Source organism: Carcharhinus amblyrhynchos, chromosome 14 (genome assembly GCF_965287045.1).
Source record: "Carcharhinus amblyrhynchos chromosome 14, sCarAmb.v2.hapA, whole genome shotgun sequence".
NCBI lineage: Eukaryota > Metazoa > Chordata > Chondrichthyes > Carcharhiniformes > Carcharhinidae > Carcharhinus > Carcharhinus amblyrhynchos.
The window spans coordinates 50379804-50407699 of record NC_137337.1 but is presented as its reverse complement, the minus strand read 5'-3'; the positions used below and the strand labels follow the sequence as shown (position 1 = coordinate 50407699).

Genomic DNA, 27896 nt, shown 5'->3' with positions numbered 1-27896 from the left:
ACAACAACAACCAGTTCCTCACTCCTAACAAGCAGCCATTTCCTTTCCCCAGTCCCAGTTCCCTCCACCAGCTCCCCCCCGCCACGCCCCCCCCCAGCCCAGCCATTTTCCCCCCCCCACCACCCCCCCCCCCCCCCGCCCCTTCCAAGTACTTGCTCTCTTTCCCTACCCTCTCTGGTCCAGTAGTCACTCCACCTGCCCCCCGTGCTCTCTGGTCCAGTAGCCACCCCGCCACCCCGCCACCCCCTCTGGTCTGGTAGTCACTCCACTCACCCCACCTCACCTTTGGTCCAGTACTCACTCCCTATCCCTGCTGGTCTAAGTCACTCTAATCATAACAACATAAGAACATAAGAAATAGGAGCAGGAGTAGGCCATCTAGCCCTTCGAGCCTGTCCCGAATTCAACAAGATCACGGCTGATCTGAAGTGGATCAGTTCCACTTTCCCGCTTTCTCCCCATAACCCTTAATTCCCCTGTCTATCAGAAACCTATCTACCCGTGACTTAAATATATTCAGTGAGGTAGCCTCCACCACTTCAACAGGCAGAGAATTCCAGACATTCACCACCCTTTGAGTGAAGAAGTTCCTCCTCAACTCCGATCTAAACTGCACCCCCCCCCCCCTTATTTTTGCAACTGTACACAACTCTGGTGCGGCCGCACTTGGAGTACTGTGTGCAGTTCTGGTCCCCACATTACAGGAAGGATGTGGAGGCTTTGGAGAGGGTGCAGAGGAGGTTTACCAGGATGTTGCCTGGTATGGTGGGGAGGTCCTATGAGGAGAGACTGAGGGATTTGGGGTTGTTTTCGCTAGAAAGAAGGCGGCTAAGAGGGGATCTTATTGAAACATATAAGATGATTAGAGGTTTAGATAGGGTGGATAGTGATAGCCTTTTACCTCGGATGGAGAAAGCTAGCACGAGGGGGCATGGCTTTAAATTAAGGGGGGGTAGTTATAGGATGGATGTCAGGGGTAGGTTCTTTACCCAGAGGGTGGTGAGGGATTGGAATGCCCTGCCTGCTGCAGTTGTAAATGCGCCTAGTTTGGGGGCATTTAAGAGATCCGTGGATAGGTTTATGGACGAGAAGGGATTGGTTTAGATTCGTGGGTCATTGTTTTTTAACTGGTCGGCGCAACATCGTGAGCCGAAGGGCCTGTTCTGCGCTGTAATGTTCTATGTTCTATGTTCTATTTTGAGGCTGTGTCCTCTAGTCCTGTTGTCCTTTCTAAGCAGGAAGAATCTCTCTACCTCTACCCTATCTATCCACTTCATTATCTTATACGTCTCTATAAGATCCCCCCTCAGCCTTCTAAACTCTAACGAGTACAAACCCAGTCTATTCAATCTCTCCTCATAGTCCAACCCCCTCATCTCCGGTATCAGCCTGGTGAACCTTCTCTGCACTCCCTCCAAGGCCAATATATCCTTGTGCAAATGCGGTGACAAAAACTGCACACAGTCCTCCAGCTGCGGCCTCACCAGTGCCTTGTACAGTTGCAGCAAGACCTGCCTACTTTTATATTCTATCCCCCTTGCTATAAAGGCCAACATTCCATTCGCCTTCTTGATCACCTGCTGTACCTGCAGACTGGGTTTTTGCGACTCATGCACAAGGACCCCCAGGTCCCTCTGCACCGTAGCATGCTGCAGCTTTTCGCCCTTTAAATAATAACCCCTCCTACTATTATTTCTACCAAAGTGGATAACCTCACATTATACTCCATCTGCCAGGTCCTCGCCCACTCACCCAGCCTATCCAGATCTCTCTGCAGACTTTCCACACCCTCCACGCAATTTGCTTTTCCATTCATCTTCATGTCATCAGCAAATTTCGTTACCCTACACTCAGCCCCCTCCTCCAGATCATCTATATAAATGGTAAATAGCTGAGGCCCCAGCACCGACCCCTGGGGCACTCCACTAGTCACCAACCGCCAATCAGAATAGCACCCATTGATTCCAACTCTCTGCTTCCTATTAGACAGCCAATCCTCTATCCACGCTAACACCTTACCCCCAACTCCGTGCACCCTAACCTTCTGAAGCAACCTTTTGTGAGGCACCTTATCAAACGCCTTCTGGACATCTAAAAACACCACATCCACCGGTTACGCTCTGTCTACCGCACTAGTCACATCCTCATAGAAATCCAATAAATTCGTTAAACACGACTTCCCCTTAATGAATCCGTGCTGCGTCTGCTCGATCAAACCATTCTTTTCTAGATGCCTCGCTATTTCTTCTTTGATGACGGATTCTAGCATTTTTCCAACTACGGACGTTAAACTAACCGGCCTATAATTCCCTGCCTTTTGCCTGCTACCTTTTTTAAACAGCAGCGTTACATTAGCCGTTTTCCAATCTTCTGGCACTTCCCCGGAATCCAGCGAATTTTGATAAATAATTACTAAGGCATCCACTATCACCTCTGCCATTTCTTTCAGAACCCTGGGATGCATTCCATCCGGTCCTGGAGACTTGTCCACCTTTAGTCCCGTTAGTCGATCAAACACTACCTCTCTAGTGACAGTAATCGCATTCAGGCCCTCAACTCCTACCATCCTTCTACCTTTAATATTCGGCAAGCTATTTGTGTCCTCCTCCATGAAGACCGACACAAAAAACTTATTTAAAGCCTCAGCCATTTCCTCGTCACCCACCACTAAATCCTCCCTCTCATCCTCCAAGGGTCCAACATTCACCCTAGCCAGTCTCCTCTTCTTTATATATTTGTAAAAACTTTTAATGTCCTTTTTTATATTTAGTGCTAGTTTAGCTTCACAGTCTATCCTTCCTTTCTTTATCACCTTCTTAGTCATTCTTTGTTGTTTTTTAAATCTTTCCCAATCTTCTAATCGCCCACTATTTTTAGCCGCTCTGAATGCATCAGCTTTTAATTTAATAGTCTTCTTTATTTCCTTCGATAACCACAGCTGGTTATCTCTTCTTTTACAGTCCTTCTTTACCATCGGAATATATTTCGTTGAGTACTGAAAAAGATCTCCTTAAAAATCCTCCGCTGTTCCTCAGCTGTCCTACCAACCAATCTGCGCCCCCAATCTACATTCGCCAATTCTGCCCTCATCTTATCATACTCCCCTCTGTTCAAGCAGAGGACACTGGTTTAGGACCCTACTTTCTCACCCTCCATCCATCAGAAATTCAACCATATTGTGATCACTCGTCCCAAGAGAATCCCTCACAAGAAGATCCCTAATTCTACCTGCCTCGTTACACAGTACCAGATCTAAGATAACTCGCTCCCTCGTAGGTTCCGTCACATACTGTTCAAGGAAACTCCCCTGGCAGCATTCCGAGAACTCTTTCTCAAGCCCACCACATCCGACTTGGGTCATCCAATCAATATGCAGATTAAAATCCCCCATAATTATCGCCGTCCCGTTTCTGCACGCATCAATTATTTGTTTGTTTATAGCCCGCCCCACCTCTAAGTTATTATTTGGGGGCCTATCGACCACACCCACCAGCTTCTTCCTCCCCTTACTGTTCCTTATCTCCACCCACAACGATTCCACATTCTGCTCTTTGGAGCCTATATCATCCCTTACTACTGCCCTGATATTATCCTTTATTAACAGAGCTACCCCACCCCCTTTTTCCTCCCATCTATCCTTCCTAAACACCTGATACCCCTGGATATTCAGTTCCCAGTCCTCCTGCAACCACGTTTCCGTAATGGCCACTAGATCATACCCATTTGTGCTGATTTGCGCCATCAGCTCATTCACTTTGTTCCGAATGCTTTGTGCATTCAGGTAAAGTGTCTTTATACCAGCCTTTATCTGGAACTTATTTGTAGAAACACTACTAATCTCTCTCATGCCCCCTACTCCTTTAATTAGTGGAACATCCTCAACATTACCTGCACATGTACCCTCTCCTTTACTTTAGGTTTTGTAATTTCCCCCACCCCTGCATCCTCCCCTCCACTAATTAGTTTAAAGCCCTATCTACAGTCCTAGTTAAACGATTCGCCAGGACTCTGGTCCCAGCACGTTTCAGACGAAGACCATCCCATCTGAACAGGTCCCATCTGCCCCAATACTGGTGCCAATGCCCCATAAATTCAAACCCATTCCTCCCACACTAATCCTTGAGCCACACATTCATCTCCTTAATCCTATTTACCCTGCGCCAATTTGCACGTGGTTCAGGTAGTAATCCAGAGATAACCACCTTGTTGGTTCTGCTTTTTAATTTGATTCCCAGATTATCATACTCCCTCTGCAGATTCTTAGTTCCCATTTTGCCTATGTCGTTGGCACCCACATGAATCACAACGGCCAGATTCTCACCCTCCCACTCCAGGTTCCTCTGCAGCCCAGATGAGACATCCTGGACCCGAGCACCCGGCAGGCAACACACTCTTCGATATTCTTTATCCTTGTCACAAAGGACAGTGTCTATGCCCCTAACTACACTATCCCCAATGACCACTACATTCCTCTTTACTTCTTCCTCTTTGACCTCTCCCTGCACCACTGTACCATGGGCAGTTTGCTTGTCCACCTTGCAGTCCTCGTTCTTGTCCACACTGGGAGCAAGAATCTCAAACCTGTTGTGCAGATTCAGGGGCTGAGGCTTTTGGGCCTCCCCCTCCTTCCGCCCCCCCACCCCCCTCCTTCCTCCCACCCTTCCTCCCCCCACTCCCCTCCTTCCCCTCAGCTACCCCCTCTTGTTCCTGACCCTCAGAGTTTGTCAGTTTAGGGGGTTTGACTTTCTCTTGTAACCCATTATCCAGGTTACACTCCCCTTCCCTGATTCGTCTCAGTGCCTGAAGCTCGGAGTTCAGTTCGTCTACTTTGAGCTGGAGCTCTTCAAGCAACCAGCACTTATTGCAGACATGCTCACTGGGAATGACCTTGGGGTCCACCAGCTCCCACATCATGCAGAAACAGCACATCACATGTCTCTTCATCTCAGTCACCTAGTGTATTCTAGACCCAGTGAAGAATTTAAACTTACCTTGCCCTTTCCGCTCAAGCCCTGTGAACCAAAGCCCTTACAGCTCACTGTGCTCCCTTCTCACTCTGCTGCCCACTCCCAACACTGCCCGCTGTCTACTGCAACCCTCCCTTTATACTTTGCGCGGGGTAAAAATCCCTTCCCAGAAGACCCCGCGGTCCACTTCCTGTTTCACTTTTAAAGCTGGATTTCCATTAAAAAGCCCGCAAAAAACTTTACAAAGTCAATCGCTTACCTTTACTCTCTTTAACCTTCTCTCCGCTTGCTCTAATGAACAATCTCCTGCTCAAATGTCACTTTGATACTTCAACCCCACCCTCCCAGCACTCATTGATTCTGTTGTGCCATTATTTCAGGCCTCAGAAAGCTGTTCCTCCAGACAGAGACTGGTTCTCTCCCACATTTGCTGCTGATTGCTGTTATTAGGATCACTAATGAGCCAGACATGAGAGAAGGGGCCTGTGATTGGAGGAGGTCTGTGAAGAATCTTCAAATTCACTTACTGACATTTTGAACAAAGGGTCTGGATCAAGAAGCCTGACGAATCACATAATTGTTTGTGGGCTGTGTTTTGTGCAAGGCCCAAGGGGGATAGAATTGTAAAGTATGGAGTTATGGTAAATGTCGTCAAATCTTGGTTAGACCACCTTAAAAATCTTGCATTGTGTTCTGGTAACCAGGGTGCAAAAGGATATAGAGGCACTGGAGAGAGTGCAGAGAAGATTTACAAGGTTGAGACCAGAAATACCTGGATATACATGGTCAGGAAAGGATTCTCTGTTGCAAAGTGAAGACTGAGAGGTGACCCGAATGTAATACTACGATAGAGACCCTTTTTGACAATGGCAGGGTTCAATAGGGTATACATGGAGAAAACATTTCCACTTGTTGGGGGAGACCAAAACTACTAAAAGATAATCGAAGTATAATATAATCACTAATAAAAAAGAGAAACTCCAGAGAAACTCATTTACCTAATGTGTGGCAAGAACATATGCCATCACAAAGAGTAGTTGAGGCAAATGGCATAAGGAGCAGCTGAATAAGCATGTTGGAAAAAGGATTTGCTTATAGAGTTGGACAGGAAGGGTGAGAGGAGGCCTGTGGCGTATAAGTAGCATCAAAGATAAGTTGGCCAACACGATTAGTTTCAATGCTGTAGATTTGATATAATTCAATACAAGGTGCTCAGCTTAGAAATGTGTCCCAATATACAAGCTTAAACACCACTTGCAGTTTCCTTCCAAAAGGCAAATCACCTTTGGATGGTGTCATCATTTTACAAGATGCGAGTATGATTTATAATCGCAAATCAACAGTACGTGGGGGCATTTGGCCTGTGCCAATTCTTTGGCAGGTCTATTTGATTTGTCCAGTTTCCCTGCTTTCGGCAAAGCCCTATGAATATTTAACTGGAGCACAATGATTTAAAATCCACTTTTGAAGCAGGAATCGAGGGAGGAAAAACAATCAAAGACAGCTGTGTACCAAAGTAAAGACCTTACAGAGCAGCTTGTACCACATTGCATGTAGTGGAAGGTTATTTGGTTTGATGTTGGGATAGTCCATATTAACAGGTTGAAAAATGGGAGACAGTATAATAGGGATAAAGATGCATTGCAGCTGCCAGGGGTCAGAACTGATGTCTCAGTTCTTCATCACACAAAGGAATGATCTGTTTCTACAGTTCTATTCCTTCAGCCAAATTTGCAATTAGACTAATTTAGGAGAAATCAAGATGTTCAGATGGGAAATTATGAACTGATGAAACAAATAAGTGAAATTATCAGAGATGGAAGTTCAATGTAGTAAAGACAGCAACGAGAATCGTGTGGTACCTGGTTCATGATCCTTTAAAGCCAGCATACACCCGTTAGCTTTGTGCAGTTGTATTAGGTCAGCAGTTTTCTTTAACTGTATGGCGTCAAGGAGTGGAGGAGAATGGCAACTTGCATGGAAACTTGAAGCTGGCAAGCATCAGTTAGTGGTGCAGGATGTTGAGGAATGGGGTCAGGGGCGGAAAGGGATTGTTGCCCTAGGTGTAGTGGGGGATACAGTCAATCAGAATGAGGAATATAGGGTAGGGTTGAAACTATCCAAACGTATGTGCATCTCAAGGTGTTTGGCAGAATCTTGACAGGGCTTTGTGTTTACCTATAACACTTTGCTGTATGGCAATGTACTTTACAATTTATGGAAGGGAGTGACAGCTGAGGCCACTAAGTCAGCCAAATGTACTCCAAAATCACAATGCTTCTTTGACAATAAAGGAAATGTCCATAATTCCCCTTTAACCATTAATACAGGACAACCATGAGGTTGCTAACATTTTGCTTTCTGACTAAGCTAGTTTCAACAGCGATGCACAAGAACATAAGCACTAGGAGCGGGAGTAAGCCATCTGGCCCCTTGAGCCTGCTCCGCCATTCAATAACATCATGGCCGATTTTTTTTGTGGGTGGCATGGTAGCACAGTGGTTAGCACTGCTGCTTCACAACTCCAGGGACCTGGGTTTGATTCCCGGCTCGCGTCACTGTCTGTTTGCGCATTCTCCTTGTGTCTGTGTGGGTTTCCTCCAGGTGCTATGGTTTCCTCCCACAGTCCAAAGATGTGCGGGTTAGGTTGATTGGCTATGCTAAAATTGCCCCTCAGTGTCCTGGGACGTGTAGGTTAGAGAGATTAGTGGGTAAATGTGGAGGGATATGGGGATAGGGCCTGGGTAGAATTGTGGTCAGTGCAGACTCGATGGGCCAAAGGGCTTGTTTCTACACTGTAGAGTTCTATGATCTATGACTCAGCTCCACTTACCACCCATTCACCATAACCCTTAATTCCTTTACTGATCAAACATTTATCTATCCTTACCTTAAAACATTCAGTGAGGTCACCTCAACTGCTTCACTAAGCAGGGAATTCCACAGATTCACAATCCTTGAGTTCCTCAACTCAGTCCTAAATGTTTCCTCTTATTTCTGGTTTCACCCACCAGTGGAAACGACTTCCCTGCCTCTATCTTATCTATTCCCTTCATAATCTTATGTTTCTATACAATCTCCCCTCATTCTTCTGAATTCCAATGAGTATAGCCCCAGTCTACTCAGTCTCTCCTCATAAGCCAACCCTCTCAACTCGAGAATCAATCTAGGGAATCTCCTCTGCACCTCCTCCAGTGATAGTATATCCTTTGCACACATGAATAAAGCAAAACATAACATGAAATATTTACAAATGTAACTTGGAGAATTACCCCTGCCATCTTTGTACTTGCAAGTCTAATGGCAATGAAGTTGGAAAGCAAAGTTGGGTGTCATGACACAGAACCTTTTAATTTGTCTAGACTTGTAACAGACAGCCTGGAAATGCAGTCTAGACAGTGCACAGCAGGTTTCAACAATGAAAAGCTTCCTCCACTATTAAATGAAACATGTTTTTGTATGCATGCTACTATCACTTTGAACTTTGAGTATAGTTGTATCAAAAACTGCAGCACAGTTCCAGTTACAACATTGGCACACTTAAAAAAATCCTTGTCTAGGTGTGGAGATGTAAAGATTTAGGTGTCCTGGTACACAAATGAAAAACTAGTGCTGAGGTTCAAGAGTCAAAAGATTAATGGAGTGTTGCACTTTATTTGAAGGAGTTTGCAACTTGAGGGGTACATCAGTTGTGGAGACTTACTGATACCCTGTACTATAAAGCACTGTATTCTGTTTTCAGCACCAGACTCAAGGTAAATTATTCTGACCTTGAAAGGCATACAGTACAATTTCACCAGAATACTAGAGGACCTGCTGCATAAACCTGCTGAACTCCTTCAAGGCACAAGCTAATTGTGGTGTCCAAATGGTACAGGAATTCAAAATAGCTAGCTCTTGAAACGAGGGTTGAGTTCAGAACAATAGAACAGAGTGTTAAGTTGAGCATGATGATTTGGGGCAAAATCAGGAAACATGTTTTTCAAACAAGAGTAGGAATTTGAAACATGGACTGAAAAGACTGTGGATGTCAAGCAATATGGAACAAAGGCAGGTAAAGAAAGATGAATTAATTTTCCTTGATCCAATTCAATGGCAGGGCAGACTTAAAAGGGCTTATTCCTGTTCCTATTTTGAATTGGCATTTGGTAGGATGGTAGGGAAGAAAATCAAAGTTGATTTGTGATCAGTTAACAAAATTTGCCAATAGGATAAGTGATGAAGAAAGTCTACCTCAGAAAGCTCATTGGATTCCAAGCCAGCTTTGGTCTGGGGGTATATAAAGGTACACTAAAAGAAAAACAATTATAGGAAAGAGTGGTATACTTTATTTTCTGTTACAAAGACAGAAATTAAATTAAGCAGAGATGACATTTTCTATAAATCATTATTCAGCGTTCATTAGGTGACTAAAATAAAGCAACTTAATGATTTATATCTGGTCTCTCCTCACAATCACATTACTCTGTCACCTTTTAGAAGACTGAAAAGTCACTTGGCAAAATTTGGGTTTTCTGTTCATTACATATCAGACTATTGCATAACTAGATATACTGGAATAAAGGCTTCAGTTTATGGCAGCAAGCATGAAACTGAACCCACAATATCTAGGATAGAATGATTTTGTAACAAGCATATATAAACTGTAATAGCACATTGAGTTAGAGTGGTATAGTTTCAAAGAGTAAAGAACTTTCAAAATTCAGATATTGCACGAGTTTAAGGATAAAGCCCTCTATTCTTAAAGAAATATGCTTTAACCCCAACCTCAAGAGCATGCCAATGTTCACAACTGGTCCAAATGTGCCAATTCACTTCAAAAAGTCGTTTGACTTTGTAAGACTGGGATACCTTCAAATCCAAGATATTCACATCTTCAGCTATGATTTAATTGTACCTTAATTTATTTTCCAGTCTCAAATAATTCATGGCAGAGTTTAGTTTTTAAACCACCTTTGGCTTGAGTACAGTGGACCAATTTAATTGATTTCATAGCAGGGTCTAATGAAACTCTTGTCTAATGTTTACAATAATAACAGAGCAAGATCAAGTATACAAGATTCCAAAATCACCTTGCGGGTAAAGCCAGTAATAAAATTCCCAGCCATTCCAAGTTATCAGATCTCAATCATAGTGGATTTGGGGTGGGGGTGGGGGGGCTGCAGGGCAGGTGTAGGTTTCCTGCTCATAACACATGCTGGAATTCACAATTTTATGGGTGTGGAGTACAGAAGGGGCCAGGCATAGCTGCAATATGCTACATACTTGAATTAGCTGCGAACAACTCCATTCAGCAAGTTATGCTTTCTGAATAGGAGGAAATAAGGAAAGAAAATTGAGCTTAATTTAAGTTGTTTCAACAATTTACAGTACTGTCTTGAGTCTTCAGTACATGTATTCAGTCAAATATGTAATATGATTAAGCTGCAATTCATGTATTAAATATTTGATTTTTAACATTGTACTTATGTATTCAAATCCACCGACAACTAAAGGCAATAAAATTAATTAAAACATTGGTTTGTTGCTGAGAGCTGTCAAAATGTTCCACATAGCTATGCATCGATCCTGCAGCAAAAAGCAGCTCAGTGGAGGTATTCAAGAAAGCAGTCGATGAAACTATTTCAATTATATTGTTAAGCATCTCCATTGTAGTCTTCCATGAATAGTTTAGTGTCACACATTGAAATATCAACTATGTCAACTTAAACTTTTATTTGTACAAAGAAACAAAAATTTATACAAAATAAACCACATTATCAAATTCAAAATTGCTGATGCCAGAAACATTACAAAACAATCTAGTTCCTGGATTCCACATTTTATTGGACATTTGAAAGGATGCATTTTAAAAAAGAAAATGTTGCAGCGTGAAAAAACCTCAATCCTCCCCCAAATTACAAATTTTATAAATAAGAGAAATTCAACATCCCACAAATTGTTCTCAACACAATAAATATCTACTCTATTTCATGGCACACCATTCTCACCAGCATGAAACATGTACAGTACTGAAATGATATACAATTGTCACTCGTGTAGTGTAACATTCTTTTTTGATTTATAAAAACATCATTTTTAATTAAAATAAAAGATGTAACTTGAGACTTGGTGACTGATTTTTTTTTCCTTAAACAATCTTTCTTCGCAAAATGAAAACACAGGAGAGCTCCACAATTATATTTATAAAAGTATAACATTTACCCTGTGTTTGGTGGAAGACACTACTATGAATGTTACTTCAAAAAAGTACAAAAGTCATTCAGTAAAACAGTACTGTATTCAATATACACAATTATGAAATCTCTACAAATTTATTGTAGCAAAATGCAGCTTCACACCACATTTTCCTGAGTGCTTAACAATAGAAGAATTTTAGTCCAGTGCAGGTCGCATTTCAAGGTTGTAAAATAAAAGTTATTGCAGTTCATAGAAGGACAAGGCAGTCTGTGGCATGATTCTAGTTTTCATTTCAAAAATGGAACACCATATATTTTATAATGTTCCAATCTAAAGCAACACCACTGAACAACCTTATATTCTTGACCTTTTGGTAACTGGTGGTTGTGGTGGATGGTCCACATTGGCAGGTTTCATTGGCAATCCCAGCTTTTCTACTTGATTGTGAAAGAAGGCTTGAAGTTTTATCCCAGCTTTTGCTTCACTTGTGTTTCGAGGATTGTATTCAAAACAGTTTGTAAACATCAATTCGACATCATCAATAAAATCCACTGCAACAGAAAATTAAAGTTATGTAATTGCAAAACCACTTTGATATACTAGATTTCCATGGCCTTACTCAGGAAATGGGAGGACACAGCAGGATTCTCCTCACGCTGCACAATGTCTTTTGTGGTGGTGGTGGTGGTGACCTGCCATTGGCAAAATCTTCCGGTACCACTCTTATCAACAATATTCCCATTGTACACACACTCTGCTGCTGTGAAACCGGCAGGGATCACCACTGCCAGGACGGGAAGACCCCACCAGTGGAAAATAGCAGGAAAATTCTGACCACAGATTTATACCATTAAATGAATTACAGTATAACTATACAAAAAACACAAATTGTGCATCATTCCCTTGGGTACATAAGCTAGGCCAATATTTCTACACATCACTGCAGAACTGCAACATCAGTAAAGATGCTCTCTTTCAAGAGATGATATTGCACAGTTCAAATGGTTCAGGTTTAAGATCCCATGGCACTGCTCAGAAGAAATGTTTAATTCTACAGATAGCCTGGCTAATGTTCCCTACAACTCATACTATCAGAAAAAGTAACTAGTCATTCATGGCATTGCTATTTGCAGAATGCAGAATGCTGGCACAAACACCAACATAATAGTAGGGAACTTAAAATAACCTGTAAGAAGCACTTTGACATATTTCAATACAAATACTTCATGCAATTACTTTCCAAACTCAACTAACAAATATAATAATCAAGTTGTATGAGCAGGATTTCTTAATTGGCCACAATGCATATAAATTTAGATCAAATCTTTGTTACAACAGACAGCATAGCATGACAGCCAACCTGTAGCAAGGTAGTGGTGGGATAGATGTGAGGAACTGGTACAAGAGAAGTAAGGAAGGAATCTGAATGTTGCAACAGGCTGGGGTAATCTTTATGCAGAGGACTGGAATCCATGTTTCAACTGTTCTACTTTGATGTGCTATTCAAAGTAGGGGAGAAGAACCAAAAAAAAAAGCAGTAGCCTGCGCAGCTCAGGTTTTTTTTTGCAGCAGATACAAACATATTTAATGCATATCTGTGTATATCTAATGCACAACCTTTCCTTTTCAATCTAGGGAACAGAACTATTTTCTGATCAGTTCAAACATTTAATTGAATTAATGCAAATAAATCATTGTCAATTTAAAATAAAGGATGACTGGAGTCTGATAAAACCAAGATATTTAAACTTCCACAAACTTACATGCAAAGTTATATTCACATCGGTTTAGTTTCTCTCTTATAACATTTAAGGCAACTGGCTTTTTAATAATATCATAATAATCAGTAACCTGTAAAGGAAACAAAAAAGTTGCCATGTTAATGGGGTTTTATTCCTCATCTGTGTAATAGAATCACAGCGCAAAGAACGTTTTATTAAAATGCTGAAAAAGATAACACTTGTGCAATTGACCAAATGTTAAGTAGACCTATTAGTTCAATATTGATATTCCCAAGTAAATGTATTGCTTTAAGAAATTAAGGAATACAGGAAGAAGCTAAATACGTTTTAAAGAGATATGTTCCCATTTGGGACTCAGGTTCTACCCGTGACATGCAGAAAATACAATTTTGCGACAATCAAAAAATGCATTTACTTAAATCAAACCCAACAATATTTAGAACATAGGAGGCAAAAAGATATGAATGGCTACCCGATAGCCAATATCCAAGTTTTACCACAAAGCCAGACTAAAATGTAATATTAAATTCCTATTACTTGTAAACATGAACTAGAATTATGATCAAAACACAGGATCATATACATTGGTTTAAAATACAAATAATCAGTCACCTGTACCAAATCTACAGCACTACAAGATAAATTGTAATGTAATTGAATATACCTGGGCTTTGTTTACCAGTTTCAGGAATGGCCAACTGTCTTCATGCCGTACTAAGTCAACTATTAGCTGTTCACAAATGGAAAGCTCATGTATACCGGAGTGTCGACTTGAACTCCTCCTATTCCCTGTTATTTTTGATACTTGGACGACTGTATCTTTGTAAAAAACACAAATTGTAATGAAAGTAAATCACATGATCACAGACTATTTCATTTCTTGCTCTGGCTCAGTAAACATTGGAGAATAAAAGATTATTTTATTAAAGGGTGGTGAGGGACTGGAATGCCCTGCCTGCTGCAGTTGTAAATGCGCCTAGTTTGGGGGCGTTTAAGAGATTGGTGGATAGGTTTATGGACGAAAAGGGATTGGTTTAGATTAGTGGGTCAATGTTTTTTTTTAAAAATAAGACTGGTCGGCGCAACATTGTGGGCCGAAGGGCCTGTTCCGCGCTGTAATGTTCTATGTTCTATTTAAATATTATAGATTTGCACAACTAAATCCTCGGAATATCTAATGCTTTAAAATTTTCAAAAAGAGTAACAATTAAAAAAACTCAAGCTCCAAATTATTTTATTCTGAATACTACTCACTTAACCCTCACCTCATGTCAAACCAAGTCAGTTTCATCACATTGCATTGTACAGAATTCAGAAAGAAAAACTGATTTGAGATGCTCAGAATGAACCTTCTACTATAGGCAAGATATTTTGTAAATCCCTTCAAGGTGCTTTGGACCCACAAGATCGCTCTTTACTGCCAAATGTATGCAGACAAGAAGTGACTTGTATGTATATTGTGTCTTTAACCGAAGTCCAGTGCTTCAAGAGACAATAATCATTAAATGAGTGATGAATCACAGACAGAAAAAAACTTAAGAGTGAGGAGGTGGTGTTTCAGAAGGGAATGCAATTGAAAGCACAACTGTGAATGATATGGTGAAAAGGTGTGGGCACAACAGAACAGAAACAAAGTTCACGGCTAGAAACAAAGACATGAAAGGTTTGAAACAAGAGAACCAGAATTTCAAATTTGAGGTGCTAGGGAATTGAGAGCCAGCACATGTAAACAAGGACAAGGCTGGCGGAGCTCTGATGAAGGGTCATCCAGACTCAAAACATTGGCTCTATTCTCTCTCCACAGATGCTGTCAGACCTGCTCAGATTTTCCAGCATTTTATTTTTTGTGTAAGCAAGAATAGGACTGGGGGATTAAGTGGTCCTACAGCAACATCCTGAAGGGCCAACATTTAACCCTCAGTCAACATTGAAGAAAAAAAGGGTTATTATTGCATTGCTAATTATGGAGCTCATGGAACAACAGGACATAGATTCAGAATATTTCAGAAAGCATACCAGGTTCACAAGGTTTGGGAACCCCTGGAGGCTAGGGGAAAATCTTCAGAATTGTGGCTGGAGAATTCAATACTGTGGTTAGTGGTTAACCACGTCAACATTCAGTCAATGCGAAAAGAGGGAACTGTAGGACTACCGACCTGACATAAATCATAGGAAAATTGCCAGAACCTACTAATATGGATATGCTAACAGAAACTCATAACATGATTAGGCTGGGTCAGATATTAAAGAAAGGGAAACTTTTATTTTGTGTGTTGTTTTTGACAAAAGTTACAACTTTGAGGTTGTCACCAATAGGATAAATCAGGGGAAATAATAGCTGTTGGGGTATTTGGATTTTCAAAGAACATTTAATAAGGTAGCTTACAAGAGGTAGTTGCAAAGCATTTGGATTCAAAAGGAAATTCAGGTAGATTAATTAGCATGAATTGAAAATTGGTTAACTGACAGAAAACAGTAACAATAAACAGATTATTTTCAGGTTTGCAGTTTGCAATTAGTAGGGTAGTTCAAAGGTCAGCAAGTTACAATCTATCATTGATAGGGCTGAGAATAATGATCAAAGTTTGTTGATGATACATGGTTAGGTGGGAAAGAAAGCTATGAAAAAGAGGCTGCAAAGGGATATAAACGATTCTAGATATGACCTTGATCTTGGTCTGCAGGGAACAATTTCAAAGTTCATGGAAGATACAAAACTTGGATGCATTGTAAACTGTGAGAAGGGCAGTGTAGAATCTCAAAAGGACAAACTGGTGGAATGGACAGATCGATGTCACTTCAAGTTTAATGCAAAGTAGTATGAAGTGATGCATTTTGGCAGGAACAACATAAAATAAGGGTTTTTAAGGTGGTGCAGGAGCAGAAGGACCTGGCTGTATACATGCACGTGTCAAAAGGTGGCAGGATGATGGAGAGCAGCAGCTTCTAAAGTACATAGAATTCTGGGCTTTATCAATAGCGAGTTAAAGTAAGACGACTATGCTAAACTTACATAAAAGACACCAGTTCTCAGCTGTACTATAGTATACAATTCTGGGCACCGCACACCACTGTGTTCTCATCCTTCCTGTAAAGGATGTAGAAGAGGTTTACAAGAATGATTCCAAGGTTGAGAAACTTGGAAGATAAATCGGAGGTTGGGATCGTTTCCCTTGGAGTGAAGGCTAAGAGGAGATTTGATAGAGCTGTTCAAAATAATGAAGGGGCTGGATAGAATAGATAGATATGGAGAAACTGTTCCCTCTTATAAAGGGATCAAGAACAAGCAGCAACAGATACAAAATGATTTGCAGAAGCAAACGTGATAAGGAAAATCTTGTTGCACTGAGTGGTCTGGAATACACTGCCTGAAAGTGAGATGCAAACTAGTTCAATCAAGACATTCCTCATGAATTAGACAATCACTTAAAACAGATAACAATTCGCAAGGATATGGAGCAAAAGCAAGGAGAATAGCACCAAGTCAATGTTCATTTGGAAAGCCAGGACTGACAAAATGGGGTGATTGGCCGCCTTCTGACTCTGGTTGAGCTTGTAGGCAGGAACGTAGCTGATGGAATATAATGTGCTTGAGGGCATGGGCCTTGCATTAAATATCCATAAAACAAACATCCTCTACAAATTTACCCTGCCACACAGCACTGTACCCAGAATATCAAAATCTATGACAAGGCCTTGGACAATGTAGACCATTTTTCATACCTTGGGAGCCTACTATCAACAAGGGCTAACAGTCTTCAGTGTGTATTTGGGTTGCCTGAGGAACAGTGCATTTTAAGACCTGAATCTCAGACCTGGCAGCAAGCTTATGATTTACAGAGCAGTAGGGAAACCTACCCTCATGTGGATCACATGATAAAGGGAGGGATTCATCTAGAGGATCAGTCAGAGATGTAGACTATGTACAGAAGGCACGTCAAAACCCTAGAGACATACCACCAGCACTGCCTTTACAAGAACCTGGAAATTCATTGGCAGGTTAAGTGAACCGTCAGTGTTCTTGTTTAGGCCAACATCAAATCACTGAACACGTTCAATCAACTCTACCGGGTGGGCCAAATCACCCACATGACTGACATGATATTCCTAAAAAATGCTCACTACTTGCTGTGTCAAATACTTTGACTCTGCAAATGAGGAAACATCTGAAGGACTTCCCCTCAAAGGCTCCTAGAAAAAGTGCAACATTCCCACTGGCACCTGGGAATCCCTGACCCAAGTATGGCCGAAAAGGGAGAAAAAGCATCTGGGAAGGAGCTGACCACTTACTGAGAGACCCACTGAACACCGGTCACCCCGCCAAATCAGCACTTGCCCAACCTGAGAGAGACACTGGTGGTTGTGCATTGGAATCTTCAGTCTCCCGAGAACTCTGAAAACAAGGCATCCTTAGACTCCTAAGGGGCTGCCTCAAAGAGAGACAGCAAGAAGTGCAAAAGGCTAGTACGCAGGTACAGCAGGGAACCAGGGCAACTAATTTGTTATCGCTTATTGCAAAGGGAATTGAGTACAGTGTAGAGGTAATGCCTTAGTTATACAGTTGAGATCACATCTGAAGTGATTAGTACAGTACTGGTCTCCTTGTTTTAAGGAGGGATGCAAATGTGTTGGAAGGAGTTCAGAAAAGGTCTGCGAGGCTGATACTTGGAACAAGGTGGTTATCTTGGAAAGTATGAAAAGATTGGACAGGCTAGATTTACATCCGCTGGAATTTAGAAGCATAAGGTGCGAGTTGATTGAAAAGCAAGATCCTGAAGGGTCTCGACAGGGTGGATGAGAAAAAGGATGTCTGCTCACATGACAGTCTAGAATTAGGGATCACAGCTTTAAAATAAAAGGGTTGGCCACAGAAGAGAAGTTTTTCCTGAGGGCTGCACTGTTGGAACTTGTTCCTCAAAAGGCAAAGGAAACAAAGTCTTAGAATATTTTTAAGGCAGAGCTAGATAGATTCTTGATAAGCAAGTGAATGAGATGTTAGCAGGGTGGTGGTGGAGGAAGGTGGTTGAGACTGTCGAGTTGAGGTTACAATCAGATCAGTCACAATCTTATTAAATGGCACAGCACGTTTGATGGATTAAGTGGTCGTCCACTGCTTCTAAATATGTATGTTTGTATGCAAATATCAGGAGGTTGGGGGGTTAGGGTTAGGTAGATATCTCCAGTGGGCAGCGAGGTATTTTATCCTCCAAATTTGACAATCCACGGTTGTACAAACTACTGATTCCTCCCAGCATGGACTTCCATTTTCCTAATCACTTGTGACTTCTCCATAGGACTAGACAATTTCCTGAGATGCAACACTTGCTCCTCTGATCCTGACATACTCAGTTCCTTACCCCAATACGCAGACATGAATAGTTTCTTTTGCACAAGTATAAGCCCCTTATTTTCAAAAATAGCATCACATTAAGATACTTGAACACTCCATAAGCAGAAATTTACAAGACCCAGTTTTCTTGCTGACATTATAAATTCAACTATTTGGTCTAATATTCTTCCTGACCTACCAAAGTCATCAGTGTTGCATTCTTTGCAATAACAGTTATGCTGTGCTTTCCCTTCCAAATGCCATATTCTGCATTCCACAAAGTCAACCACCCAACCCCCTCAACTTCCAAGAATTCATTCTGGACAATCTCCTGACTCATTTCAATTGCTCTTAGTTATTATGGTTCATATACATGGATCCTATTTTTAAGTAGTTTCACAACACCAGATTAAAGTCCAACAGGTTTATTTGCGAGCACAAGCTTTTGGAGTACTGCCACTTCATTAGGTGAGTGCAGAATTGTTTCACAAATGGGGCATAAAGAGACAAACTCAATTACAAAATAATGGTTGGAATGCGAGTCTGAACAGGTAATCAAGTCTTTACAGGTGCAGACAATGTGAGTGGAGAGAGGATTAAGCCCAGCTTAAAGAGGTGTGAACTGTCTCAAGCCAGGACAGTTAGTGAGATTTTGCAAGCCCAGGCAAGGCGTGGGGGGTTACAGATGGTGTGAGATGAACCCAAGATAACGGTTGAGGCCATCCTCATGTGCAGAACTTGGCTATCAGATTCTGCATTGTCATGTGTCTTGAAAGCCACCTTGGAGAACACTTACCCGAAGATCGGAGACTGATACCCTTGACTACTGAAGTGTTCCCTGCCAGGAAGGGAATACTCCTGCCTGATGATTGTCGAGCGGTGTCCATTCATCCGTTATCGTAGCATCTGCATGGTCTCCCCAATGTACTGTGGCTTCTCTACAGGACTAGACAATTTCCTGAAATGTAACACTTGCTCCTCTAATCCTGACATACTCAGTTCCTTACCCCAATACTTGGGACATCCTTTCCTGCAGCTCATCAGGTAGACAACGTTGGCCCAAATTGCAAGAGTATGTACCGCGTACCTGGTGGATAGTTGTTCTCATGTGAGATGATGGCATCCATGTTGTTAATCCGGCACATTTTGCAGAGGTTGCTGTGGTAGGGTTGTGTGGTGTGGTGATCACAGTTCTCCTGAAGACTGGGTAGTTTGCTGCAGACAAATGGTCAGTTAGAGGTTGCGCGGTTGTTTGAAGACAAGTAATGGGGGTGTGGGGATGGCCTTAGAGATATTAACCTTCAATGACAAGACAACTCCGGAGAACATGTCCCAGCTTCTCTGCTCTGGGGAAGTACTGGGCGACGAAGTCTGTCACGTCCCACGTTTGTCTTCTGAGGAGGTTGGTGTGCTTTCGCTGTCGATGAGTCAAGCGTCATGTCCTGTTCTTAAAAAGGCATCATTCACTGTCTGTAGGTGTTTGTTGCAATCCTCTTTTGAGCAGATCCCACGTATACGGAGGGCTTGATTAACATGTTTAGGGCAGAAGCTAGAGAAGTGGACTTGTGGTACAGCGAAATGCTGAGGTGACCTTCCTTGATGGAGATGTGTCCAAAAACACAACTGATTCTATAGAGTAGCCCATGGTGAGTCTGATGCGTGTTGGCTTTGTGCATCTTCGGGCGGCAGAAAGAAAATCTCCAACGTGAGATGAGGGCACAGAGGGTGTTCTGAAAGTCCAGATCAAAAGTCTTTGATCAGCCTGTTGCGTTGATGGGTGTGTACTTTGGTCAGATCTGCACGTAACTGTCTGTAGTGTTCCTCATTGTTCAGTTGTCAGTACACCTCAGTATGGGGTGGGGCCAGGCAAAGAGAGAAACAGCTTAGTTGCTACACCATCTATATGCACACCAAGAACAGAAAACTGGAGAAACTCAGCATCACCACCAGCAGCAACCAAGCCTCCCCGGTACCACAGTGGAAAACAGTACCACAACAAGGAAGTCCATTGTCAACTCGGACTGTTCCCTTCAACCAGATGAAATCTGAAGCTCTCTGCCCTACCACCAAAATGAACCCCATCAGTCTCACAGCGGACACAGAAGGATTCATGAAGCAAATGAGACTGGGAGTTTTTCCACTAAATGCCAATAGGCCAACAGTGAATCCAACGAGACAGCCAATGAACTAGAACAGCAGACAGAGATCTGCAGTGCAGCAGCTGAAGAGAAAAAAAAAAGAGTTGCATTCGACTCTTCTGGAAGGCCACTGCCCTTGACTCGACGTGTGCCTGAGCCGGCAGAAGGTGCATAAATGCTAGATTCATTAGCTGCACTCCCAAGCCGCATTCACCACCCAGCCATAACACCATCCACGCTCAAGACCAATCACAACATCAAACCAGCAAAAGAGGGGCCACTGTCATATAGAACAGAACAATTACTGCAAAGTGTACCAACAACTGAACAATGAGGAACACTTCAGATGGTTACCCGCAGATCCGACCAAAGAATTAGCCATCAACTCAGACCAATCAAAACATTTGATCTGGACCTTCAGAGCACCCTCTGTGCTCCCACCTCATGTGCAACTGCACTGGAAATCTCTACTGCCTCCCAAAGATACACAAGGCCAACACACCCTGCTGTCCCATCGTATCAAGCAATGGGACCCTGCGAGAGAACTGCTTTGACTATGTAGAGGGCAGCCCGAAACTCACTGCACGAGGAATCCCCAGCTTCTGTCGTGACCCCATGGATTTCCTATAGTAACTCAGCAACCATGGAGCAGATGATCCAGGAACACAATGGATGTCTCAGCACTTTATGCCAGCAAGCCCCACAATGCATTGCTGCAACTGCCTCAGTGCTCACTGAGGGCTGCCAATTTCCAGGTACAATTCTACAAGTCATTTGCTTCATCCTGGATCACAATATCTTCACCTTCAACAACCAGTTCGTCATCCAGGCACATGGACAAGCAGGCGGACCAAATTCACACTTCAATATGCCAATATCTTCATGCACAGGTTTGAACAAGACTTCTTCACTGCACAGCAGCTTGAACCAACATTACACACTAGATACATCAATGACATTTTCTTCCTTTGGACTCATGTTGCAGTGATTGTTCACCAACTATATGATGACATCAACAAGTCCCATCCCACCATCAGACTCACCATGGACTACTCTGCAGAATCGGTTGCATTCTTGGACACACGGATCTCTATCAAGGGTGGTCACCTCAGCACTTCACTGTACTGCAAGCCCACAGATAACCTCATGAGACTCCACTTCTCCAGCTTCCACCCTAAACATGTTAAAACAAGTCCTCTGTATACACAGAATCTGCTCAGATGAGGAGGATCGCAACAGATACCTACAGACGTTGAAAGACACGCTTGTAAGAACAGGATATTGCACTCAACTCAATCAACAGTTCCGATGCACCACAGCAAAAAACCACATCTACCTTCTCAAAAGACAAACACGGTGTATGGCAGAAAGAGTAACCTTCGTCATCCAGAATGTCCCCAGAGCGGAGAAGCTACGAAATCTTCATTGGAGCCTTTGATATGTTATTAATGAAGATGAACATCTCATCAAGGTCATCCCCACACCCCAACCACTTGCGCGGGTGTTTGAAGGCAATCTCAAACAGACCACGGTACGCAGCAAGTTACCCAGCCTTCAGGAGAACAGTGACCACTACACCACAGCAACCTCTGCAAAACATGCAGACACTACAAGAATGGATGAATGGACACCGCTCAACAACCACGAGGCAGGAGTGTTCCCTTCCTGTGGGGAACACTTCTGCAGTCAAGGACATTCAGCCTCTGATCTTTGTGTAAGCGTTCTCCAAGGTGGCCTTCAAGATACACGACAATGCAGAATCGCCAAGCAGAAACTGATAACCAAGTTCCGCACACAAGGGCGGCCTCAACTGGGATCTTGGGTTCATGTCACACTATCTGTAACCCCCTGACTTGCCTGGGCTTGCAGAATCTCACTAACTGTCCTGGCTTGAGATGATTCATACCTCTAATCTGTGCTTAACCCTCTCTCCACTCACATTGTTTACACCTGTAAAGACTTAATTATCTGTTTAGACTCACATTCCAGCCATTATCTTGTATATAGCCCCGTTTATGAAACAAATTCTGCCCTCACCTGATGAAGAGGCAGCGCTCCAAAAGCTTGTGCTACCAAATGAACCTGTTGAACCTGGTGTTGAGAGACGAGCAACAGTATCTACTCCAGTCCAACGCCAGCAATTGCACATAATGAATCCCACCTTGAAATTCATGAATTATGGAAGCCATGACCCTAAGGTTGGTAACAGAAATCAAAATGCTTCGAACTAACTAATACAGGTCAATTGAAAAACAGTCTTCATGACAGGTGCCGTTTAATGTGGGCAAGCACAGTGTGATGTACTTGAAGAAAACATGTGGTATGTAGGACTATCCATTAAAAGGAAAATGAATCAGGATCTGGGAAGTGCTAACTGTTCATCGAAGGCACATAAGTAATGCTGACATTGCTATAGAAGTGTCAATACAGTGCAAGATGCAAAGCTACAACCACAGAGTACAACTAAAATTAATATAAAGCTCTGATGAGTCCACACAATATCCTGGTAAAGGAGAGTGGATTGATGTGTGCATAGGGCAACCTGCATTGCTGAAATACAATGAATATTCAATTGCTACACGAAAAGGGATCAACAGCAGGGAACAGATTACTTGAATCTCTGGCAAAGTCTCTTGGAAATGCTTGATCATTTGAAAGTACCCTGAACTATCCCCTGAATTGGCTGCAAGATTTCCCTTCCATCCTCCTGCCAACCCAAAATTAATCTGCACACTGCAGAAGGAAATACTGCTCGCAGCAAAGTAGACAGTGCGCAGGGCTCAACTGATGTAGGAGGTGGCACAGTGCCAGTGGTTAGCACTGCTGCCTCAGCACTAGGGACCAGGGTTCAATTCTTGGTTTGGGTTACTGTCTGTGTAGAATCTACATATTCCTCCCAGGTCTGCTCGGGTTTCCTCCCACAGTCCAAGACATGCTGGTTAGGTGCACTGGCCATGCTAAATTCTCCCTCAGCGTACCCAAACAGGCAGAGACGAGGTGATTTTCAAAGTAACTTCAATACAGTGTGAAACTAATAAATATATTTTAAAAATATTCTTTCCTTTCCCATTCGTCAAAAGTCAGAAGTTTTGCCCATTGAACATGGGGAATAACATATTGAAGTCACGTTTGGTTCCATTACAAAAATCATCACAACCAGCACAATACCAGACCTTGTAAAATATTGGCATTTCATTAAATCTTCACCTCACGGCTTGCCACTTGGACCACATCTGGAATACAATGTGCCTGCTTTTAACTGATTTTTGTTATTGAAAACTTGGTCCATATTTTGATCAGCACAACACAACTTCAATACCCTCCTCTCCACCTCCAATACACAAACAAAACTGCACTCGCATCTCGTCTTGCACCAAATCCCATCATCCAACAACCCACAGATTTCTATTAGGTTTTTGCCTGCCAGTGCATCCTCACTCCCAACTCCCTCCAGGATTACCTTACGCCCTCTTGTCCTGCAGTTGCTCAAGGTATATTGATTTTTACTATTATCGCAACCACCATTCACAAAGGAGCTTCAAATGACATGCCCTTATATTCTGGAATGGCCTTGAATTCTATTCCCCTGCCTTTACTGCTTTGCTCGTCATTTGTAAAAGCCTCAAAACAATTCTTTCTAATTAAGTTTTTGATCATTTTAATGTCTTCAACTTAGTGTCAGTTTTTGCTTTGAAGATTTGAAATTTTTACTTTACATTATGACTCGAACAAGGACAAGCAGTTGTTGACCATAGAGAATGGCAGTGTTACATAGTACTTCATTTCAACCTACTTTTCTGAGAAAAATCAGATTTTCAATAAGCAGCAGATACTTAAAAACGTAGGAGATGATTAGTTGCATTTTTCAGAAAACAGTTATGACATAACTTTACACAAGACCAAATTTCAGCATCAAATAATCATTTTCAAAAAATTGATTCAATTTCTATACGATGTCTTACTGCAGTTATACAAGGACTTGCTGAGACCAAGCTGGAATACTGTGTGCGCAGTTTTGGTCCCCTACCCATGAAAGGATATATTTTCCATTGTGCAGCAGAGGTTTGGTGGTAGTACTCTCCTATGAAGAGAGATTGGTTTCACTGGATCTGTATTCACTAGAATGTAGAAGGATGAGAAGAGATCTGATTTAAAATGTTCAAAATTCCAACAGGACTATATGGACTAGATGCAGGAAGATCTTTTCTATGGCTGGGGAATCTAGAACCAGGGGAACACTGTCTCAGGATACAGGGTAGATCATTTAGGACCAAGATGAGGAAACATTTCTTCACTTAAAGGCTAGTAAACCTGTGGAAATTTGTACCATAGAAGTTCAAGTCACTGAATACAGTCAAGAAAGATTGATCTTTTTTAGATTTTAATGGCATCAAGGGCTACGGGGAGAACGTGGGAATATTTACCACCCGCCACTGGGGAAATTGAAACTCAGTAATGCAGATTCCAGAAATGAACTAAACTAAATTTTGTGATGCTATATGTTGATGATCCAACATGCTATTCACATAGCAAAAGTATTCAGAAATTTCTAATCAGCTGCTTACTTTAACAATTCACTAACAAAATGCACTTTAAAGAAGTCACTGCATTCCATTCGAACAATGCTTTTATTTACCTGCAGATTTCCTTTTTCTGCCTCTTTTGCCTGTTTTAATCATCTGAGTTGGATTTTGTTGTACGTGCACACGACGTGTATACTTCCTCTTTTTTCTTACAGGTTCATCCTGGGAGATGTCTAAATCAGGAACGTTAACATTGCGAGTGGTTGAAGTGCTACATTCAGGAGTGCGAGTAGCTACCTTCCGATATTTCCGTCGCTGAGGTGGGGTGCCCAATTCACTGAAGGATTCGATTGCTTGACAGGATTTAGCACGACGATATGGTCTTCTGGACAGTGGTTTTATTTCAGAGTTTGATGCAGATTTTGGCTTCCTCCCCAATCTTCTGCCACATTTTCTACCAGTTAATTTGGGGTTGTTTGACTGATTGCGACGGGTATATTTTCTTTTACCTGTGTGCTGGGTACCCATTGCTTTTGGAGCACTGGCTTTGCCTCTTTTGCCCTTCATTTGTAGTTTCACCCGTGGTCTTCCTCTTCGCGGTTGACTGGTTAAGGAAACAGAGCAATATCTTTCTCAAAAGCTTTACACAAGAGAATTGTTTCACTGAAGATTTAAAATTAGATCATCCAAATGAGAATTTAAAATACCTATAATTTGGTACCCCCACACAAACCAATATCTTCAGTAACCCTAAGATATTTAGGCAATCGACTCAAGAGACAAACTAGACAACGAAAGCCTATTAGTCTACAGACTAAGTGGCTAAGCATTTGGGCAAATGAGCTGGACAAAGCGCCAGCACGGATTCATGAACAATAAATCACATGAAATTAACCTACCTGAGTTTTTGTGGTGAATTTCTACGGCTGTTATGTGCATGCACTTCTGGAACACATTTGTCAAAGAGCCCATAAGGCACTTTATCTGAATGCACGAAGCATTCGGAATAAAGTGGATGAGCTGGTGGCGCAGATCAGCACAAATGGATATGATCTGGTGGCCATTACAGAGACATGGCTGCAAGGTGACAGGGACTGGGAGCTGAATGTCCAGGGGTATCAAGTATTTAGGAAGGATAGACGGGAGGAAAGGCTGGGGGGGGGAGGGATGCGTAGCTCTACTGATTAAGGATAGCATCAGGGTGGTAGCAAGGGATGATATTGGAGCCAAGGAGCAGAAAGTGGAATCGTTGTGGGTAGAGATTAGGAACAGCGAAGGGAGGAAGACGCTGGTGGGTGTCGTCTATAGGCCCCCAAATAATGATCTGGAGGTGGGGCGGGCTGTTAACGCGCAAATAAGTGCGGCTTGCAGGAATGGGACGGCCGTAGTTATGGGGGATTTCAATCTACATATAGATTGGTCGACCCAAGTTGGACGCGATGGGCTCGAGGAGGAGTTCTTGGAATGCTGCCGGGATAGTTTCCTGGAACAGTGTGTGTTGGAGCCGACGAGGGAGCGAGCTATCTTGGATCTGGTGTTATGTAATGAGGCGGGTAGAATTAGGGACCTTGCGGTGAAGGATCCTCTTGGGGAGAGTGATCATTGTATGGAGGAGTTTCTGGTACAGATGGAGGAGAAAGTGGGTTCCCGGACATATGTCCTTTGTTTGAACAGAGGGGAGTACGGTAGGATGAGAGAAGAATTGGCGAATGTGGACTGGGGGAGCGCGTTGGAAGGTAGGTCTGCTGAGGAGCAGTGGAGGATCTTTAAGGAGATCTTTCTTGGTGCTCAGCAGAAATTTATTCCGATGGTCAAAAAGGACAGTAGGAGGAGAGGTAATAAGCCGTGGATAACGAAGGAGGTGAAGGAAAGTGTTAAATTAAAAGCGGAGGCGTTTAGAGTAGCTAAGAGTAGTGGGCGAGAAGAGGATTGGTAGAGGTTTAAACATCAACAAAGATTGACAAAGAAGCTGATAAAGAAGGGTAGGAGAAACTATGAAGCTGGGCTAGCGCTTAATATACAAAAGGATAGCAAGAGTTTTTATAAATATATAAAGAGGAAGAGGCTGGCTAGGGTCAACGTTGGACCCTTAGAGGATGAGAAGGGGGACTTAGTGATAGGGGATGGGGATATGGCTAAGGTCTTGAATAACTTTTTTGTTTCTGTCTTCACGGAGGAGGACGTGAATAATTTGCCGGGTGTTAGTGATGGAAAGGTGGTAGGACTGGAGGGTCTTATGACATTACTGTTACTAGAGAGGCGGTGCTCGACAGACTGGAGGGGCTGATTGTGGACAAGTCGCCAGGACCGGATGGAATGCATCCGAGGGTTCTGAAAGAAATGGCGGAAGTGATAGTGGATGCCTTGGTGGTTATTTTCCAGACGTCGCTGGATTCCGCGGAAGTGCTGGAAGATTGGAAAACGGCTAATGTTATGCCGTTGTTTAAGAAGGATGCCAGGCAAAAGGCAGGGAATTATAGGCCGGTTAGTTTAACGTCTGTTGTAGGTAAAATGTTAGAATCCGTCATCAAGGAGGAAATAGCGAGACATCTTGAGGGGAATTGGTTGATAGAGCAGACACAGCACGGTTTCGTTAAAGAGAAGTCGTGTCTGACAAATTTACTGGAGTTCTATGAGGATGTGTCTAGGGCAGTGGATAGAGGAGAGCCGGTGGATGTGGTCTTTCTTGATTTTCAGAAGGCGTTTGACAAGGTACCTCACAAGAGGTTATTGCAGAAGGTCAGGGGACATGGAGTTGGGGGTAGGGTGTTAGCGTGGATAGAGGATTGGTTGTCAAATAGGAGGCAGAGAGTGGGGGTCAATGGGTGCTATTCGGATTGGCGGGTGGTGACTAGTGGAGTGCCCCAGGGGTCGGTGCTGGGGCCTCAGCTATTTACCATTTATATAGATGATCTGGAGGAGGGAACCGAGTGTAGGGTGTCGAAATTTGCTGATGACACCAAGATTGGTGGAATGGCAAATTGTGCGGAGGGTGTGGAGAGTCTACAGAAGGATCT

At 42.6% G+C, this 27896-nt stretch overlaps 1 protein-coding gene across 1 annotated transcript in view; it reads right to left on the bottom strand.

The window, feature by feature from the left end:
- Nucleotides 1-10667: 10667 nt before the first annotated feature.
- baz1a (bromodomain adjacent to zinc finger domain, 1A) overlaps nt 10668-27896 on the bottom strand; it is a 78985-nt gene continuing 61756 nt past the window's right edge. Inside the window, exons 25-28 of the mRNA XM_080202848.1 lie at nt 24993-25483; nt 13554-13708; nt 12911-12998; nt 10668-11698 (exon numbers count right to left, since the gene is read on the bottom strand). Of these exons, the coding sequence (XP_080058974.1) occupies nt 11502-11698; nt 12911-12998; nt 13554-13708; nt 24993-25483 (931 nt within the window). The 3' untranslated portion in view covers nt 10668-11501. The remainder of the gene's footprint in view (nt 11699-12910; nt 12999-13553; nt 13709-24992; nt 25484-27896) is intronic.